At 39.5% G+C, this 18,600-nt stretch overlaps 1 protein-coding gene across 1 annotated transcript; it reads left to right on the top strand.

Annotated features, from left to right (window-relative positions):
- Nucleotides 1–63: 63 nt before the first annotated feature.
- On the top strand, nucleotides 64–18,343 carry rfc4 (replication factor C (activator 1) 4). Its single transcript, XM_079674425.1, has 11 exons — nucleotides 64–268; nucleotides 9,228–9,351; nucleotides 9,608–9,686; nucleotides 13,288–13,367; nucleotides 13,473–13,592; nucleotides 14,299–14,442; nucleotides 14,526–14,646; nucleotides 16,943–17,068; nucleotides 17,152–17,232; nucleotides 17,368–17,481; nucleotides 17,927–18,343. The coding sequence occupies exons 2-11, from the start codon at nucleotides 9,236–9,238 to the stop codon at nucleotides 18,020–18,022; spliced, it is 1,077 nt and encodes a 358-aa protein (XP_079530551.1). The 5' UTR covers nucleotides 64–268; nucleotides 9,228–9,235; the 3' UTR covers nucleotides 18,023–18,343.
- The last annotated feature ends 257 nt before the right edge of the window (nucleotides 18,344–18,600 follow it).

Here is an 18,600-nt window from a genome sequence, read left to right as displayed (position 1 = left end):
AGGAGGGGCAGGACCATCTGCGCAGCTTCCGCAGCATCTGATTGGTAGCATTGATATGACGTCGGCGGAAGTTGTTTTCTCTTCCAGAGCGGGAAGCCGCTGCTGCTGCTTCAACATCGCTTCGCTTTACACATGTCAACAACCAGACTCCACAACGTTGAGACACACAGTTATCAGAAGCTATTTCATCTTTAGGCATTGTTAAGAAGAAACTCATACCGTTGGATATCAACGGCAGGATTTGTCTGACCAGCGGTGGATATATAAAGTAAGTGCGGTTTGTCTGTGTATAATCCTCAGATAACAATTGGCTAAAACTAAAAGCTAATAGCAGGCTAACTTAGCTACCTAACTGGGTGATTGTACTTAGCTTGTTCTCAATCCTTACTATGTAATGCCAGCTATAACGTTTTATTTTGCAACTCAATTATATATGCAAATACGTTTTAACTCTGCATGACAATGCTAAGTAACAAATTGTCCGTTTAACATCCATTGTTTATATGAATGGTTAGGGTAAGTAGCATCATAAGGCTTGTACTAAGAAGCCAGTTCAACATACCGTGGATATCTTTTAGTTATCTGCCTTAAATAACCAGACGAAATCTCGCTAAACGGTCCTACGACGCTGGTTATCAACTCGATAAAGTGACCTTTGACCAGTCACAAAATGGAGAAGCGTCCTTCTTCATGAATGAAGAGTATACAGTGCATGACATTAAGGATTTTGGGAGATGGCCCTGTGGGCCTTCTAAGCTAATTTACAGATGGCCCTGAGCCCAATAGAGATTGCCCTGAAAAATGCGCGTGGACGAAATGACGCACGAAGGGTTTGGGGGGCCTCCCCCTAGAACATTTAGATTTTTGCAGGTCTTAGATGCTGTCTGGTGCATTCTCTCGACTGAATTATAAGATGAACCACCACAATATTACAATTTCAATTGTATTCTTCATTTCACTTGTTTGTGTTTGCTCGCTTGCATGCCCTGCATAGCTATAATAAATACTTAAGTTGTTGGTCAAGACACTTTCCATCTGATGAAGGCAAATGCCTTCCCAGATGTAAAAAAGTAGAAAACATTACATGCAGCTATAACTGCCAAAACAAACATTATTTACGCTATTATGGCCCCTGTTAAAAATGTTTGTAATGTTATCTACTGTAAGTTGGTCGAAGGAATGCCTCCTCATCCAGAAGCTGACCGAGCAGACCCGAGCAGCCGAGTGCATCCGCGAAGTACACACAATGGCGACGTCAGAATTCCCGTTAGCAAGCAAATCTAAATCTCTTCGGTCAAAATAATTTCCCTTTAGCGCAATACCGCTTCAGTTGCGCCACTTATGTGACAGACAAGAAGAGTATGTGACAGACAAGAGTAGTCCATTCTAATGTGTAACACTTAATGTGGAGAAAGAGATGTGCTGTGTGGGTTGATTGTGCGTTGATCTGTTGGTAATGCCTCGGGGTTCCGGTAGGCATGTAAACAAATGCATAATGCTGCGCTATACTTTGTGGCCTCACCCGGTTGCATAGCGACACTTATTGTTTAGGTCACGGTGTCTTTTAATAAGCAGGTAGTCATATCATTAGCTAGAACTAGCTGGATCTGATCGATATGGACATAAACGCGAGTGAAGTCTAATCTGACGGGAGAGAGAGATCAGCTGCTGCTGACGAGTCGACACGCAGCTCTGCATGATCACATGCAGCGGTGAGCAGACAAAACACACACTTCAGGTTAGAATATCACACGTAGCTATTTTAATCACCTCTCAAACTACCTAAACTAGTTATAGATATGTTTAGTTTTACTGTCGGGTCACTCATTACTGGATCCGCGAGCTGCATGAGACTGGTATAATAGATTGCCCGATCGGGCAACCAGCAGGTGAGGCTTCATGGCCCGAGCTAAATACTAGATGGCCCCGGGCCATCGGGCAGCCCTTAATGTCGAGCCCTGGATACTATAATATTAGATAACCCAGGATGAAAGCAACATAGGTGCAGAGTGCAGGGAGTATTCATTATATTTAAAAGAGTTCATATAAAAACATAATTGAATGCAGTAAGCACTGCAGGCTTAATTGTATATCTTAAAGACAGTGGTGATTTATTAAACGTTCAATTTAAGCATTTTCTAATGTGAGGAGTTTATTTGTTCCTTCTTTTACATGTTCTTCTGTCCTGCACCTCTCCTGGATGTTTGTGCTTTTGCAAAAAGTGTTTCATTCCTAGAAGTTTGTTACTGTAAACACTTCTGCATTCAGTATGCATCATAGGCCTCAAGAAGCTGACACACAGCAGGTGTTGATGACATCATAAGAAAGCACAAATCCGCATAAAGAAATGTAATGCTAATGTGTAGGGCTGCTCGATTATGGCAAAAATCATAATCTCGATTATTTGGGTCAGGGGTCGGCAACCCCTGGCACACGGCACCGTAAACAGTGGCACACTAGGAATAAGTGGAATAAGTGTGCAAAATATTTAAATTGTATTTTTGGATCCTGAACGAGACCGCCGCCAGAGCGCGTCTCCCCGTTACCTGCAGAAGGAAGCCATGCACGCAACGCAGCCCCGCTCTCTTTATCTCCAGGTGATTTTCTGCCGCTTTCCTCCGTGGTGCAGTGCTGATCGTTTCACCACAGAGGAAAGCACTTCACAAATTGCAGTACCCATAAGGAGCTGTACAAATGCCGCAGTTTTTGCGTGGCTGTGTATTTAGTTGAAAGCCCAGTGGCGCTCTGCTCATCTCTCATCGAAATAATATGCTACAAAGGGGCGGACTGGCCATCTGTGTGTTGAACTTTCCTGTCGGCTCCCAGACCGTAGTCGATGAGGGCAGAAGCAATAAGCTTCAGGTTAAATAACCCACTTTAGCTTAAATGACTGGAGAGAGGCGAGCTCTTCTTGGGAGGCCGTTGCATTTATTTAGCTGTTCTTCTGTTTCACAAAATACATCACAGACCTCTGTTTTTCTGCTGCCTCGTTTCACTTCCAGAAACATACACACGCTCCCTCACTGTTGCTCTACCATTAACAAACACACATGTACAAGCCATTCTCTCTCTCTCTCTCTCTCTCTCTCTCTCTCTCTCTCTCTCTCTCTCTCTCTCTCTCTCTCTCTCTCTCTCTCTCTCTCTCTCTCTCTCTCTCTCTCTCTCTCTCTCTCTCTCTCTCTCTCTCAAAGGGACAGTGATCTCATCTCACTCTGCATGACCCTAATATCATAACATGTGTGGTCTAGACTAGAGAATCACAGAACGGACGATCGTCCTTATTATTATGCCGTTTAAACCAATTATTTAAATGTGTTTGTTAAATTCGACATCACGTAAGTTGCGCTGACAGGTCCACACCAAGCGACAAACTCTGTGGAAGAGCCGGGACGCCAATACGAAAGTGGCACACACTGCAGTTCATATATTGGCCGATAGGGACTGACTGCAGAAAGCAGCAATTTCCATAGACCCCCATGTTAAAATGCCCAAATTTACAGCAGAAAAAAACATGTTTCTACCCATGGATGCAATAAATATTATTATGAATATAGTTAGATTCCACCTTCATGATTATGGATCTGTGAGTGAATTGTTTTCTAACACGACCCTTTTATTTATAATAGGTCTTAAAGTTTCTGCATAAATTAGGGCGTGGTAACATTGAGTGACGGCTCTGTGAAGTGACTGCTGCTGTTAGCATCTTGTCTCTCTGCTAGCTGCTCCGTGAAGCTACAGGCACTCTGCCTGTTCAGCTCATCCAGGGAACACAACTTGACCCTGGCCGTGTTTGTGTGTTCTTCATGCTTATATATCGGACTATTGTGACTCGCTCTGCGGTTGAAACAGACGGTGCATGAATGCGGTTTTGCGGTAAGTGAAATTCGAGTACTTATTTATGTGTTAATGAATTTAATCAGCTACGTAATTAATGTTACGGCTTGGGTTAGCGTGTAAGCGAGTGGTAGCTACATCGGTGCTAACGATGCTAATAGTAGTCTCCAAGTTAAAATCATAGACTATATTTATAAAGGTTAAAACGAAATAGACAAGTGTTAAGCGTTAAGTGGGATAATACTGTACAACAAACGGCTTCTGTTTCAGGTTGATAAAATAAGGTCATCCTTGTAACTTAGAGATTATTATTATGTAGCTAGGAACTCTATGCATCGCTAAGGTTAATTTAAATTGGCTATGCTCAAGTATGTAGACAAGCTAATGTCTTAGTAGTGTATGTGAAATCAACCTCACAACAAGATGTGTGTATATTACAATTATTAATGTCATATTTCAAGATGATTACTTAGATATTACAATATGGTTGGTTGAGCTGGAGTTCATTATTGAGCTTACACGTTAACATCAGTCATCTGAAGAACAAACCCAAACCTTGTTGTTTTTATTAATTGCATTACCAAATGGTTATCAAATAAACAGTAAGCATTGGTAACACAACTTCCAAAGTTACAGTAAAATAAAAAGGACCCTGACTCGGACAATACACAATCAAACATGTTCAACAGAAGAGAATCAGTTAAATTGTTTGTACACATGGTACTTTACATATATATCTGTTTGTTTAAGGTGTCCAGGTGATGCAGACAGGCTGGACCAGAGAGTGAGAGACAGAACTGGACTCCTCATAGCATTGAACTTCAGCACAGGTACAAATACTATTTTTTTTCATACTGTACAAAGGATCAAGAAAGTATTGACTTTAATACACTGATATACATTCCATTAAACAATACTAGATCACCTACACACCAGTGAAGTTGAGGGTTTTTTCTGTGCAAAAAGTTACATTTAGATGTTGACAAGCAATATGATTTTGTCAGCTTTCTAATTTAATGTATTAAAGGCAAAGATATTTAACACATAGTGAGAACTGCTACTATTTATCTCTCAATATTGCCTGTAAAAAATGTGGTAAAAGTTATTCTTTCAGTGAGACAACAGAGCAAGCTTCTACAGTTGCACTACGTTTTGATAACAGTTAAATATTATTTTGATAATAACATATATTTCAATGTTGATGAACTTCATACTTTTCATTCATAATCGGATTGTCTTTGTAGCTCACTGTTGAAATAAATAAAAAAACATTACAATTACAAAATAATTATATCTACAGCCCCTAAACACACAAACACACCGCTTTCATAAATAACACACTTGTTCTGCAATAATATGTTTTATGTTTCCTGTCATTTTTGTTAGGAAAGGACATGCCTGAAAGACACAACATTTTCTCCTTCTCTGAGGGTCAAGAAGAACATCCAAGAGGAACATTAAAAGCTGATATTATGAGATCTTAAGACCAGTACACTACTTTTATTGTAAAAACAGTCAGCTGATCGAATGCACCTATTTCCACATCTACACTCCATCAGCTAATTATTTCTATTTGCCTCGCTTTATGAGCTTCACATCACTTGTGTCTTGTACCGCAGAGTTTGCAACGCCACAAATAAATGGGGCCAATCTTCAGTAAGAATAATGGACAAAAGGAGTGCAAATACAATTTATTGAAATGTGAACCAAAACTTAATCAAATGTTTTAAATAAAAAGCACATATGGACAGAAGGTGTAAACCTATTAAATGTATAAGTAAACACATTTAGTCAAATAAAGTGACAGACTAGGCCTTTGCAGTTGGTATCATCTTTGCCCAGCATGGGCTCCTCCATCAGACCAGGTCCTCCTTGCAGAGGAAAGACCCTCAGTCCTCTCCAAACCAACAGACAGGACGTCCATCACACGGAGATTTCTCCCTGAAGTCTCTGCAGCTTTCTGGACACCACGCTGTCTCAATCCGTCCACACTGAATATGAGAGGGGGAAAATGAAAATAACAAATGCTTTAGACAATAAGAAACATAAAGTTGACTGTTGAGTTGCTCAATTTTTTTAGATTGTCAATACTATTACTGTAGAACTAATATATCAGGTTAAGAGGCACATTCAAATAAAGATTGGTCTTTAAATACATGTTGTCTTTTGAATTGTTTGTCTAAAGTCAAGGATCTAGAACTGGTACTTAGTTTTAATGATACAGTCTGGTTATTATGGTGTTTGGAGGAGGCCTCACAGGTAAGAGCACTAACTAGCTCCCATCACATGTACCTTAGCTTGACTTAAATGTATTAAACGTATAATTAAGTGATATCAAAATATAAATAACTAATGTCATGAAAACATATTAATATTTTTCTTGATTCCAGTGTTGAATTTAGCACAATTGCATACAAATGTTAAGGGATTTTAAGATTCTGAAGTATTATGCAAAAAAATCAACAACTTAGATTATTATTTATAGTTTTGCTGAATAGTTTCATGTCCGCTTACCTTAGAAACATAAAATGCCACGGCAGTGTGCAGATGGGGAGCATGATGGGGAGCATGTTAGCTTAGCTTGGTAGCTTCAGCTAGCTCTGGAACTTTCAGCTCGGTGGCAGCAGGTCCCGCCTCAGCTCCGCCTCTTTGCCCTTATTTGGAGCAGGCTGGAGAAGACGGGAGTTGCCGACCCCTGATTTGGGTCAATAATTGTAATTGCGATTATTAAATGCGATTATTCATTGACTTTGAAAACATCCATTTATTTTACTTTAAACAAATACAAATAATAATTGGAAATTTTTAACTGTTGAATTATACATTCAGGGTAATCAACTGAAAAGCCAATATAAAATAAATTATACATTCATATCTACATTTAAATAAATAATATCAAAATAATAAATACCAATAAACAAGATCAACAAACCGAAAATAAATGTTGAACTACAATTTAAGAGAAGACCAAATAAAAATGTTTTGGCCACCATGGCAAATGCTGGTAGGGCTTCTGATTTCATATCTTTAAAATGTTTTGCTAGAAACTACGGCTGCTCGATTATGGCAAAAATCATAATCTCGATTATTTGGTTCAATAATTGTTATCACGATTATTAAAAACGATTATCCATTTACTTTGAAAACATCAATCTATTGGAGAAATGTTTTTGAACAGTATGTTTTTAACAGTTGATTACCCTGAACTTTAAGTATAACTCAACTGAAAAACCATTAATATATATTTTTTAAATCATAATACAAAAATAATCGTTATATTTCAATTACGTTCGTAATCGTTGCAAGCCATAATCGTAATTGCGATTAAAATACGATTAATTGAGCAGCCTTACTAACGTGTGAATGTTTCTCTTTTTTATTTGGAACTGGTCTACGAGACACATTTTTACTGAGTACTAGTTTGATAGTTTGTAAGTTACATTTCAACTTTAAGGGAAACAAATTGGGTCATTTTTTTAAACCAATTGTCGATAACCCTTTTTTAGCTTTCTGATATACAGAGAACCAAACTGTCATGTTTATTTTTTAAGAACAAATCTGTGCCTATGGGGTGACAGTCATCTAATATGGGTCAGATTTGAGGGCCTCTGTCTACTCAATAGTTGGTTGGATAATATTTGTTAAATTTGTGTCTGTTTCTGCATCTGTATTCGGGCTGCACGATTTTGGGAAAAAATCTAATTGCGATTTTTCGGACAAATATTGCGATTCAATTTGCGATATTTGTTTTTAAGCGACCCAACGGAAGTTTATTGTAAAATGCGGCCATATCTCCGGCTAGGAAGGTCGTATCAACATGCTCCCGTCCAGTGGCGGCCGGCCCATAGGGGCGCTAGGGGCGCCGCCCAACCTCTTCCCACATACAAAAAAATATATAAAAAAATATATATTTAAAAATATATATATTTCAAAAATATATATATTTTTTATTTTTAATGAACAAGGTAAATATCATACAATTGGTATCAGTAAAATGTATAATCTACAATCAAATCTTGTTTAAAATTGTGTTACGATGTCTAAAGTTACTGATAAATCACATTCCTGCCTGGCCTTGCCCTTGGCATTAGTTTATCATTACGGGGCGCTGCCCCCGAGCCAAACAGCAGCAACCAGCACGTCGCAAAAGTCTCAATAGTAAACTGTGCCGCCGAAACATAATTTCAAAAAAATATATTTTGGTCACGAGAGCGCTCACGTTGGCGCCCACGTTGCTTACGTGCGTTGACGTGAGTTGTTTTTTAGACTCGTGAGGAACTGGGGTAGTATCTATAGTAACGCAGTGTAGGCGGAGCCGTGACGTCATCTTCAATGAGCTCCCTAGAAAAACAACACAGCCGTTAGCTCTTAGCACTCAGAGCTCACAGCTCTTCATATCTGTTGAGAAACTAGACAAAAGTTAAACAAGTACAAACCACATACTGTCTGTGTCATGGCGAATACAGTCGCTGGTTTATTTATGTCTGTATAGGCCGTTGTTGTGAGTGTGGACGGTCAGAGCATTTACAACGTTAGCTTAGCCAAATCTCCATTAGAAAACACGCATTTTAAAAGGTTTTCGCCTGCCGTCTTTCTGCAGACTTGTCAAAGCCTTAATTCATGGTTTTTACTATCCGGTATCAGTATGTTGTTACTTCGGCATCATTTTGAAACGTGTATTACAATTAAATCACGGTCAAATATGTTCATCTTGTTGTAGTTGTAGCCCCCTTGACAGCGATTCTCTCTCTAGTTTAGACTGCGGTCAAGCCAGCCTCCACTCGGAAAAACCTAGTTAAGCCAGCCCTCACGTGATATTGCGGTGCGCGAATATCCTATGCATTACGGTCGAGTCAAAAAAAAATCCTCCCTCTGTGTTTAGATGAGAATAAAACAAAAACTGTACAGTATCAAAGACTCATTTCACTTCAGGGTGATAGCAGGACATACCATCTAGTCACTCAGAAAAAATCAGGACATTCTGATGCAGAGTTTCAAAATAAAAGACCTTTAGGGACAGGGATGATAGCTCATATATGAGACTTGGAAAAGGGCAGGCACTTTCAAAAATACTTGGCAGGTGATTGGATCAATCTGTCTATCACCTACTATCATGGGCGACTTCTGATTGGTTAACAATGACTGGTACATGTGGAGCACAGCACTTCTGATTGGTGTGGATGACTGACACACAAGAACAATTTTTTTTTTTGAAAAAGAAGGCTTTGCGATTTAATAATCGCATCATTTAATAATCGCATCATTTAATAATCGCATCATTTAATAATCGCATCATTTAAAATCGCGATTTCGATTTAAAATCGATTAATCGTTCAGCCCTAATCTGTGTGTGTATTTATCCCAGGCCTTTCTTCTGCTTTTACCAACACCAGGAGCAGTCATGCAGGCCTTTCTGAAAGGAGCGACCGTTCAGACCAGCAGACCTCAGAAAGACAAGGCAGCAGTGGGGTCCGGCACGGAGAAGAAAGCCAAGGCTGTTCCATGGGTAGAAAAATAGTAAGTTTGAATCACAAAGTGTACTGGGAATTATGTCAGTTTGTAACCAACCAATGGTAAAGACCCACAAATGGCAGGCCTCAAGACTTGTCCCGCCATCCCAGGGACTGGAAAATGAGTTTAGGATGCAGTCAACTCACAATAACGCATTTAGGGAGCACATATATATTTTCCTTATAATGCTTTGTTTCGAAGAACAAAACCGGTGTTGAAATTGACAAAACATGTTAACATGGGGTGTTTTTTCAAATCCCAGCAGGCCAAAGTGTATTGATGATGTAGCCTTCCAGGAGGAGGTGGTCGCCGTGCTCAAGAAGTCTGTGGAAGGAGCAGATGTAAGTATGAAGCTCTCATGCTGTGTTTGAGGAACTCTTTGACACTCTTCTCATGTGAAAATGGTAAGATTGCATAAATAAACCTCTAAGCCCCAACACTTTAATCAGCACAGGGTTCTCAGGAGTAGCATTTGTTCACCGACTAAAAAAACTGTGCACACTACACAATGTTTTGTATCAGACACAACCATTGTGTGTAAACATTTTTATAAATGGTGAGACCAAATCATTTATTGATGTCACTAACTGAGAAAGTTGGTATCACCAGTGCTACCAATGTCAGGGCTCGACATTAAGGACTGCCCGATGGCCCGGGGCCATCTAGTATTTAGCTCGGGCCATGAAGCCTCACCTGCTGGTTGCCCGATCGGGCAATCTATTATACCAGTATCATGCAGCTCGCGGATCCAGTAATGAGTGACCCGACAGTAAAACTAAACATATCTATAACTAGTTTAGGTAGTTTGAGAGGTAATTAAAATAGCTACGTGTGATATTCTAACCTGAAGTGTGTGTTTTGTTCCGCTCACCGCTGCATGTGATCATGCAGAGCTGCGTGTCGACTCGTCAGCAGCAGCTGATCTCTCTCTCCCGTCAGATTAGACTTCACTCGCGTTTATGTCCATATCAATCAGATCCAGCTAGTTTTGGCTAATGATATGACTACCTGCTTATTAAAAGACATCGTGACCTAAACAATAAGTGTCGCTATGCAACTGGGTGAGGCCACAAAGTGTAGCGCAGCATTATGCATTTGTTTACATGCCCACCGGAACCCCGAGGCATTAGCAACAGATCAACGCACAATCAACCCATACAGCACATCTCTTTCTCCACATTAAGTGTTACACATTAGAATTGACTATTCTTGTCTGTCACATACTCTTCTTGTCTGTCACATAAGTGGCGCAACTGAAGCGGTATTGCGCTAAAGGGAAATTATTTTGACCGGACATTTTGACCGAAGAGATTTAGATTTGCTTGCTAACGGGAACTCTGACGTCGCCATTGTGTGTACTTCGCGGATGCACTCGGCTGCTCGGTCAGCTTCTGGATGAGGAGGCATTCCTTCGACCAACTTACAGTAGATAACATTACAAACATTTTTAACAGGGGCCATAATAGTGTAAATAATGTTTGTTTTGGCAGTTATAACTGAATTTAATGTTTTCTACTTTTTTACATCTGGGAAGGTATTTGCCTTCATCAGATGGAAAGTGTCTTGACCAACAACTTAAGTATTTATTATAGCTATGCAGGGCATGCAAGCGAGCAAACACAAACAAGTGAAATGAAGAATACAATTGAAATTGTAATATTGTGGTGGTTCATCTTATAATTCAGTCTAGAGAATGCACCAGACAGCATCTAAGACCTGCAAAAATCTAAATGTTCTAGGGGGAGGCCCCCCAAACCCTTCGTGCGTCATTTCGTCCGTGTGCATTTTTCAGGGCAATCTCTATTGGGCTCAGGGCCATCTGTAAATTAGCTCAGGGCCATCTCCCAAAATCCTTAATGTCATGCACTGAATGTAAAATAAATACTATATAACAGGGGTCTCCAACACGTCGATCGCGAGCTACCGGTAGCTTATGCCAAAGCAGCTTTTCAGTAGCTCGCCGATCGCGGTTCACAGACTGTGAAAAAAATCAGACAATAATAAATGCACCTGAATCAGTCCGTGTCGCTGCGGCTCAGACACACATGGATTTATGTGTTAAAAAATACTTGTGTTAGCACCACGTCAGATTTTTGGTGGATTTAATCAATTCTTGGATTGCAGAGTATGAACGTCCTCTTGCTATTTTCAGACGATATACGTGTGTAAAGTTTGTGAAGGCAGGAGGAAAGCTCACGCGATCACCGTCTCCTCTCCATTCCTCCAAACCCCGCCCCCTCCCTGAAAATAATTAGTGACAGACTGATAGTAACCTGATAGAAACGTTATTATTCACTTAATCACTGATTGAGATATGATGAAGCTAACTTAATCTCATACATTCATGGGATTTATGTAACAGTAAGACAGAGAATGTAAGTGTGCACCCACATGCACTATTTTTATTTTTATAATGCTGTTGTACTCCTGTTGTCTGCTGTGTTCAGACTGAAGTCATGTTTGTGATGCCTCATTCAGGACATTCAGTGTCCTTTTTTTAAACAAAAGACTGTTGCTAGAAGCTGCAGCTAGACTGCAGAAGCATTAGTTTTTTGTTTTTGAGGATGGAACAATTTCACACACAGATATAGGGAGGCTAGACATCAATTGATTTATTATGGTTTATCATTTCATGTCAAGACGAAGAAGAAAAAGATTGAACTGTTCAGTGTCAATCCTGTGGAGATGGAGGTTATAAATATCAAAAATCATGTTCAGCTTAAATCTCAGCAACATTCACAACATTTCTGGAGCCTTGTAGACCCAGAAAACTACAAGAACATCACTAAGCAGCACTGGAAATGCCTGCTTTATTTGGCTCTACATCCCTTTGTGAAGCAGCTTTTTCTGGCATGAATGTCATGAAATCTAAATACAGAACAAGAACGACTGATGAACATGTAAATGACTCTATTAGAGTGAACCTAAGTGGGTACACTCCAGCATACACCTGGTGGACTCCATGCAGCGCCAGTCATCTCACTGACTGTGAACAAGAGTGAATGCACTTATTTTACACATGTGCCATAAGATGCTTGCAAGGTGGTGATTAAGGCGATGTATTTGCTGTGTGGGCCATAATAAGAAGTGAAAACATTTTCTTTTTCTCTTGGACATTTATGTGAATTCTCAGTGATGTACTTACTATGTGGGCGATAATAATATGGGATAAATTGTAATTTTTTTGGACCTTGATGTGAAGTTAAGATTTTTGATAAGCTTTGGGTATTGCAATATCACACGTGTACAAAAGTAGCTTAACCCTTATGTAGTGTTCGGGTCTCCCGTGACCCGTTTCAAGTTTTTAAAATTATATAATAACTACGCTCTAGTTGTTTTTATCGGAACGAGGCTTCATGGTATCCTCCACAACAGCTATATAAACACTACAACATTGATTTTGACCATTTTAGCCAAGTCTGAAGGTCTCTAAAAGAAAAAGTGTATAATGTAGTGTTCGGGTCTGGGGAGACCCAGCAGAATTGTTTTGGGTGACTCGAGGTCAAATTTGTTCCAATCAAGATTCATCTTTGACTTTAGACACCCCACCCCCACCTCTGTCACCAACTGTAACAATAATTTTTCGCAGCATGCACCTGGTCTGCCCTCCCTCCTTTTTCACAAATCACTTCTGACATTGTCTCCTTCGTAGGAAACTCAAAATGTTGTCGGCGTAATGTTTTTCTTTTGTTATATCTTCTCTATTTATAAACTCAATCTATCTTCTTAGTGCACTTCTGTAGCAAAACTAAACATAGAATTAATAACAATGTCACAAAGCGTTGATGTTGCAACGGATAACGGTGATCAGTGCACGAGGAATTCAGTACATCAAAATTACACAAATGAAGGCAAACATCTGCTAAATCATGCAGTTTTTCTGTTTCCTCCTTCATACCCAGGATGGCTTAATCACAGTTTCTCTTTTTGTTGTATCTGCAGCTTCCCAACTTGCTCTTCTACGGCCCCCCCGGAACAGGAAAGACCTCCACCATCTTAGCTGCTGCCAGAGAGCTTTATGGGTGAGTGCGCTGTTGATATTGTGGGTAAAAAGCAGATCTATTTCAGCCAGGTTATAATCTGATCATTCACCTGTTTTCTCTTGGTATGAACCGCCCCCCCTGCAGGCCCCAGCTGTACAGGCAGAGGGTGCTGGAGCTCAACGCCTCCGATGAACGAGGCATCCAGGTAGTCAGACAGAAGGTGAAGAACTTCGCTCAGCTCACCGTGGCCGGATCACGCCAAGAGTAAGTAAGCATGGACTCATTCTCAAATATAGGGCAAGTTGTCTCATGGTTGCTCTGTAACTCATCATCAATCATCATTTTGTTTTTAAACAATTAGTGTTAGAAATGACTGATATGCCAATACCGATTTAGAATAACAATTTTGTTTTTTTATCTTGTTTTTATTTAGTCTCCTTTAGGGAAACAAAATAATGAAATCTTGTGAAAAAATATGAAGTGTTTTTCCGCCCTTCCTCCATCTAACTCTGAATAAGCAAAATTAACTTTGAAAACATATTTTTAGTCCATTTAAAAAACATCTTCTCCTTGGGAAGATGCTAAGTACCAGCAGACAGTGGTTGCGTTTAATTCTTGTTATCCGCCATACTCCATTATTGCCCATTATTTTTTTTCTTATGATAATAAAATGCATATTTAATAGATTTAAAATCCATTCATTCAATTAAATTGTTATTTAATACATTTACAGATCAAGCTTTTAGTTTATGCATTTATATTGGCATGAATGATTGCAATCACTTTACATGGATCAGATGAGATTTACTTTATTACAACGGCAGTAAAAAAGCGAGTTCACAAAAGCTGATATTGATATCTGGTCAATACAGTGCATCTCTAGTAGGAATGAATAGTATCAGATGTGTATCATGGTTCATTCTAATTGATGAATTAAACGTTGAGTCACTGTGTTTTGCTGTGTTTGCAGTGGGAAGCCGTGTCCTCCTTTCAAGATCATCATCCTGGACGAGGCGGATTCCATGACGGGGCCGGCCCAGGCGGCTCTGAGACGCACCATGGAGAAGGAGTCCCGCACCACCCGCTTCTGCCTCATCTGCAACTACATCAGCAGGTCATCTGTCCATCCCTAAGCGCACACACACTCCCTCTCTCTGTGACTGATCCTGACCCTGCTCCGGTCTGTGTGTTTTATAGGATCATCGAGCCCCTTACCTCCAGATGTTCCAAGTTTCGCTTCAAACCTCTGTCCAATCAGATCCAAGAAGAGCGGCTGCTGGATATCTGTGAGAAAGAGAACCTTAAATACAGCAAAGAGGTAAAGGAGAACAGCTGACTCAGTACTCAACTGTTGCTTTGATTTAAAAAAAATTAAAAAGGAAATTGCCTAAAAAAGAGGGTGAACAATAATAGAGGGGTTGTTTACCTATAGTTGTTTGCCAAAACAGAACTTTAAAACTTAAAGATCGTATATTTTAGCTTTGAACGGTGGGTTTTGTCCTTCATCTGTTAAATTAGAAGTATGGCAGGATTGTAATGGCCAGTATTAGGGGTGTAACGGTTCACAGAATTCACGGTTCGGTACGTACCTCGGTTTGGGTGTCACGGTTCGGTACGGGTTCAGTACAACAAGAAAAAGCAACACAAAAAGTCCCAAATGCATAATTCCAGGTTTGTTGTTATTTATTTTTTAACAGTAGTGCAAGTTTCAGTATAAAAATCAGGAACTCTAACATTTTGAATAATTCACTGTATTACACAGTGAAAACAAACCACAAACAGTACAACACACACACTCAGGTGGCCGTATTATCTATAATGGCTGATGTCAAACAAAAAGGTTTCATCAAGCTGTAAAACAAAAAAGAATGTCTTGAAAATATTACAAAATAAATAATAAGAAAGTGTTTCAAGGGCGCATAGAAATTGAAATATATATGCCAAAAGCTTCCGTTATTTATTTTGGTCTCTCGGCTTTCACGTCTATTGGCTTCTTAAAAACAGCGGGGATAAGCTGTGGGCTCCAGTGATTGGCAAATCTGGGTGATGCCTTCTGATATGATTTAGCATGTTTGGCGTGTGTTACCATTAGCATACCGCACCGCTGTCTAACAACGCCGACACACCTTCCTCGTCCGATCCACCACTCGTTATTGTAGTCCACAGGGAACCCGAAATGTTCCCACACAGCTGATTTAAAAGAAGCAGGTGGGTTCTAGCTCCTGTGTGTTATCTAAAATCGACATACTAACTTTTCTTCTTCTTGTATTTAGTTTTCTTCTTGTTCTTCATTTGTTGTTTAAGGGCGGCTGGCAAACAGCTTTTAGGCGCAATACCGCCCCTGGATTATATATAGTGCAGTGGATACTGCCTTAAGTGACAGACTTTTTTCCCACTCATAAAAAAAAAGGCGTATTTGTTGTGTGACTTCATGGACCGAGAAGTGAACGAATATGGATACCGTTACACCCCTAGCCAGTATACATGTTACGCCCCTGATAAACGGGCTGAAATAGGCCATCTAACACATTGCAAATCATCACTGTTGGGGTATATTTAGCTTTACTTAGATGTTTAACCTTTTAACCATGACCATCACGTTTTCCTTACCTACTTCTATAGTTTTAGTCAATTGTTGCATGGATATTGTAAAATATAATACTTTTCCTCACAACTAGTTGTTAAACATTGTTTAGTCTTACAGTCTTATACACCTATAAACAGATTTGTGTTAACGTCATGCTGTAAATTGATTTAACATCGATTTATGATTTGACGGGTTCACCATAGTCTTGATCTGCCAGTAAACATAATAAATGTATTCAGAGATGCAGATTTCTCTACAGAATGCCCCGTAACTTCCTGAATACCGGTTCTATTGTCTGATTTATTCAGCTCTTATGCCAAAACATGTTTTTTTTAATAGCTACAACATCCTCTGGGACATGCATGCTCTGACTGATGACTATGCAACATCAAGTACAAATGATGTAGAATTTCATATTTTTTTAGTTTCTCCAAAATTGTTTTAAAATTATTTATTGACAAAAGCTGTCAGCTTTCTGTTGTAATTATTTAAATCAATGCATCAATAATATAAACAATGCCGTTTTCATTTAAAAAAAGGTTTATACAAAAATACAATAGCATAAATAAAGACCATCCATCTAATGTTATCCTATTACAGTATTGTATTTCAGAATGTTGCTATCATATACAGCAATATAGTTTTATTATAATACTTGAATTCATTATTGAAAGATAAATGATAGAAGTTATGGTTATTCATTATTTTTAAGCTAACCAAAGGATAAATTGACTTTGAGAAAATCAATAAATTAATCAAAACAAACTGTGAGATTATTAGAATCATCGAAAAAATATTTGATGGATTAATCCATGACAAATAATTGTAAATTGCAGCCTTAGTGTTTTAAAGTGTATCCTTTTCTACAATTTACCTTTTTATCCAACCGCTGAACATATGTCTGTTGGAACTGATACATTTCTATTTGAAGCAATGCTGCTCCACAGCACCTCCTGCATATCGCTGTGGGCCTCAGGAAGTGATCTACAGCTGGTGTAACCAACATCTCACGCTTTCTGTTCTTCAGAGTATAGCAGCGTTAGTGACGGTGTCTGAGGGGGACCTGCGGAAAGCCATCACCTTCCTGCAGAGTGCGGCACGTCTCAACATGGACAGGGAGATCACAGAGAGCGCCATCATTGAAATAGCTGGGGTGAGCCTCAAAGAACTGAGGATTTATTTATTTTGTGGACATATCAAACCCCTTAATGCTCACTCTGTTGTTATTTACTCCAGGTCGTCCCTCCCAAGATGATTGACGGCTTGCTCCAGATATGCCTCTCAGGAACTTTTGAGAAACTAGAGGTCGCAGTCAGGGTAGGGGGTCTCATTTATTGTTATTGTATCCTAACTGTTAACACTAAAAAACCAATATGTCCTATCCTCACGTGTTTAATGTACATGGTCCCTGACAACTAAACAAATAATCTAAACTAATGTCTCCTCCGTCAGAACATGGTGGATGAAGGCTACGCAGCCACACAGATCCTGGGTCAGCTCCATGAGGCTGTCATAGAGCACGACCTGAGTGACAAGCAGAAGTCAGTCATAACAGACAAGATGGCGGTAAGTGATCTGATGGAGCTCCAGGTTAAGATTAAGACCTTTACTAATCCCAGCGGGGAAATTCAGTAAAGGCCCAAAATACACGCTCACATGCACAACAAAGACTGCAGACATGCGCTGATGGAGAGATGGCAGATCGAAGGGGCTGCCAGTGTTCTGGAAGGGGTTCGGTGCCTTGCTCATGGACATCTCAGCAGTGCCCAGGAGCAAACACACCTCTCCAGCTACCCTTTGTTTCTTGTTCCGATCAGGACTTGAAGCGTCAAACCTTCTTTTCCTAGCCAACTCCCTACAGACTCAGCTCAAAATGTCAAAACAAAATGTTTACTTAATATTTGGAGAACAAAAACAAAGCTATGATTGGAATGTCCGCTTTTCACAATATGTGTCAGTGTGACTGATATTGAAACTTTCTATTTGTGTATGTGTGCCCTTTTTTGTTCAGGTTGTGAGTAAGTGCCTGTCGGACGGTGCGGATGAGTACCTGCAGATGTTGAGTCTCTGTTCAGTCATCATGCAGCAGGCCTCCCAGCACAACTGAAGCATCACACAGCAGAACTGTGGTCCGCTCCCAGCAGGGCCAGCATGAAACAGCAGCACTTCACCCCCATTCAGCTCAGATCACAGCTGGGGAGGTCCAGCAGTAGATTCCACATGATAGTGGTGTCAGTTACTGTCAGAAAACACAGCTGACAATGTCTCCATCTGTGTCTTCCTCCACTTAAGATGATTACTCCAACGTGCTTAAAAAATCTGTTGCCATCAAATGTCTCTTTATTCATTTCCATGAATGTAACTACTGACCAACATATCTTTGTACACTTTTTGCATTTTTGGAAAGTAATAAACTACTTTTTGTATATTTTTAGTGTTTGTATCATTGAAGTAAGTGCTCATAATGAGGACCAGTGGTGGAAGAAATACTCAAATAGTAGTAACAGTTAATTGCACAATTAAGTAAGATTTGTGCGCAGGGTATTTCTTAAGTAAAAGTACAAAAGTATTAGCATACGAATATATACTTGTATGAACAGTACTACAAATTAAAGTATGGAAATAATATATATATTATTGATGGTCTATAATTATATTGTGTATATCAATTTAATTGTACAGCTA

Source organism: Notothenia rossii, assembly GCF_949606895.1.
Source record: "Notothenia rossii genome assembly, chromosome: 1".
NCBI lineage: Eukaryota > Metazoa > Chordata > Actinopteri > Perciformes > Nototheniidae > Notothenia > Notothenia rossii.
The sequence above is the reverse complement of the archived record's forward strand: the minus strand, read 5'-3'. Positions and strand labels throughout refer to the sequence as shown.

Excerpts from the sequence above, each read along its gene's own strand:
- rfc4 (XM_079674425.1), top strand. The coding sequence starts at position 9,236 with ATGCAGGCCTTTCTGAAAGGAGCGACCGTTCAGACCAGCAGACCTCAG. Across the intron at positions 9,687-13,287 it reads AGTCTGTGGAAGGAGCAGAT|CTTCCCAACTTGCTCTTCTA; the intron begins GTAAGTATGAAG and ends TTGTATCTGCAG. Across the intron at positions 14,443-14,525 it reads ATCTGCAACTACATCAGCAG|GATCATCGAGCCCCTTACCT; the intron begins GTCATCTGTCCA and ends TGTGTTTTATAG.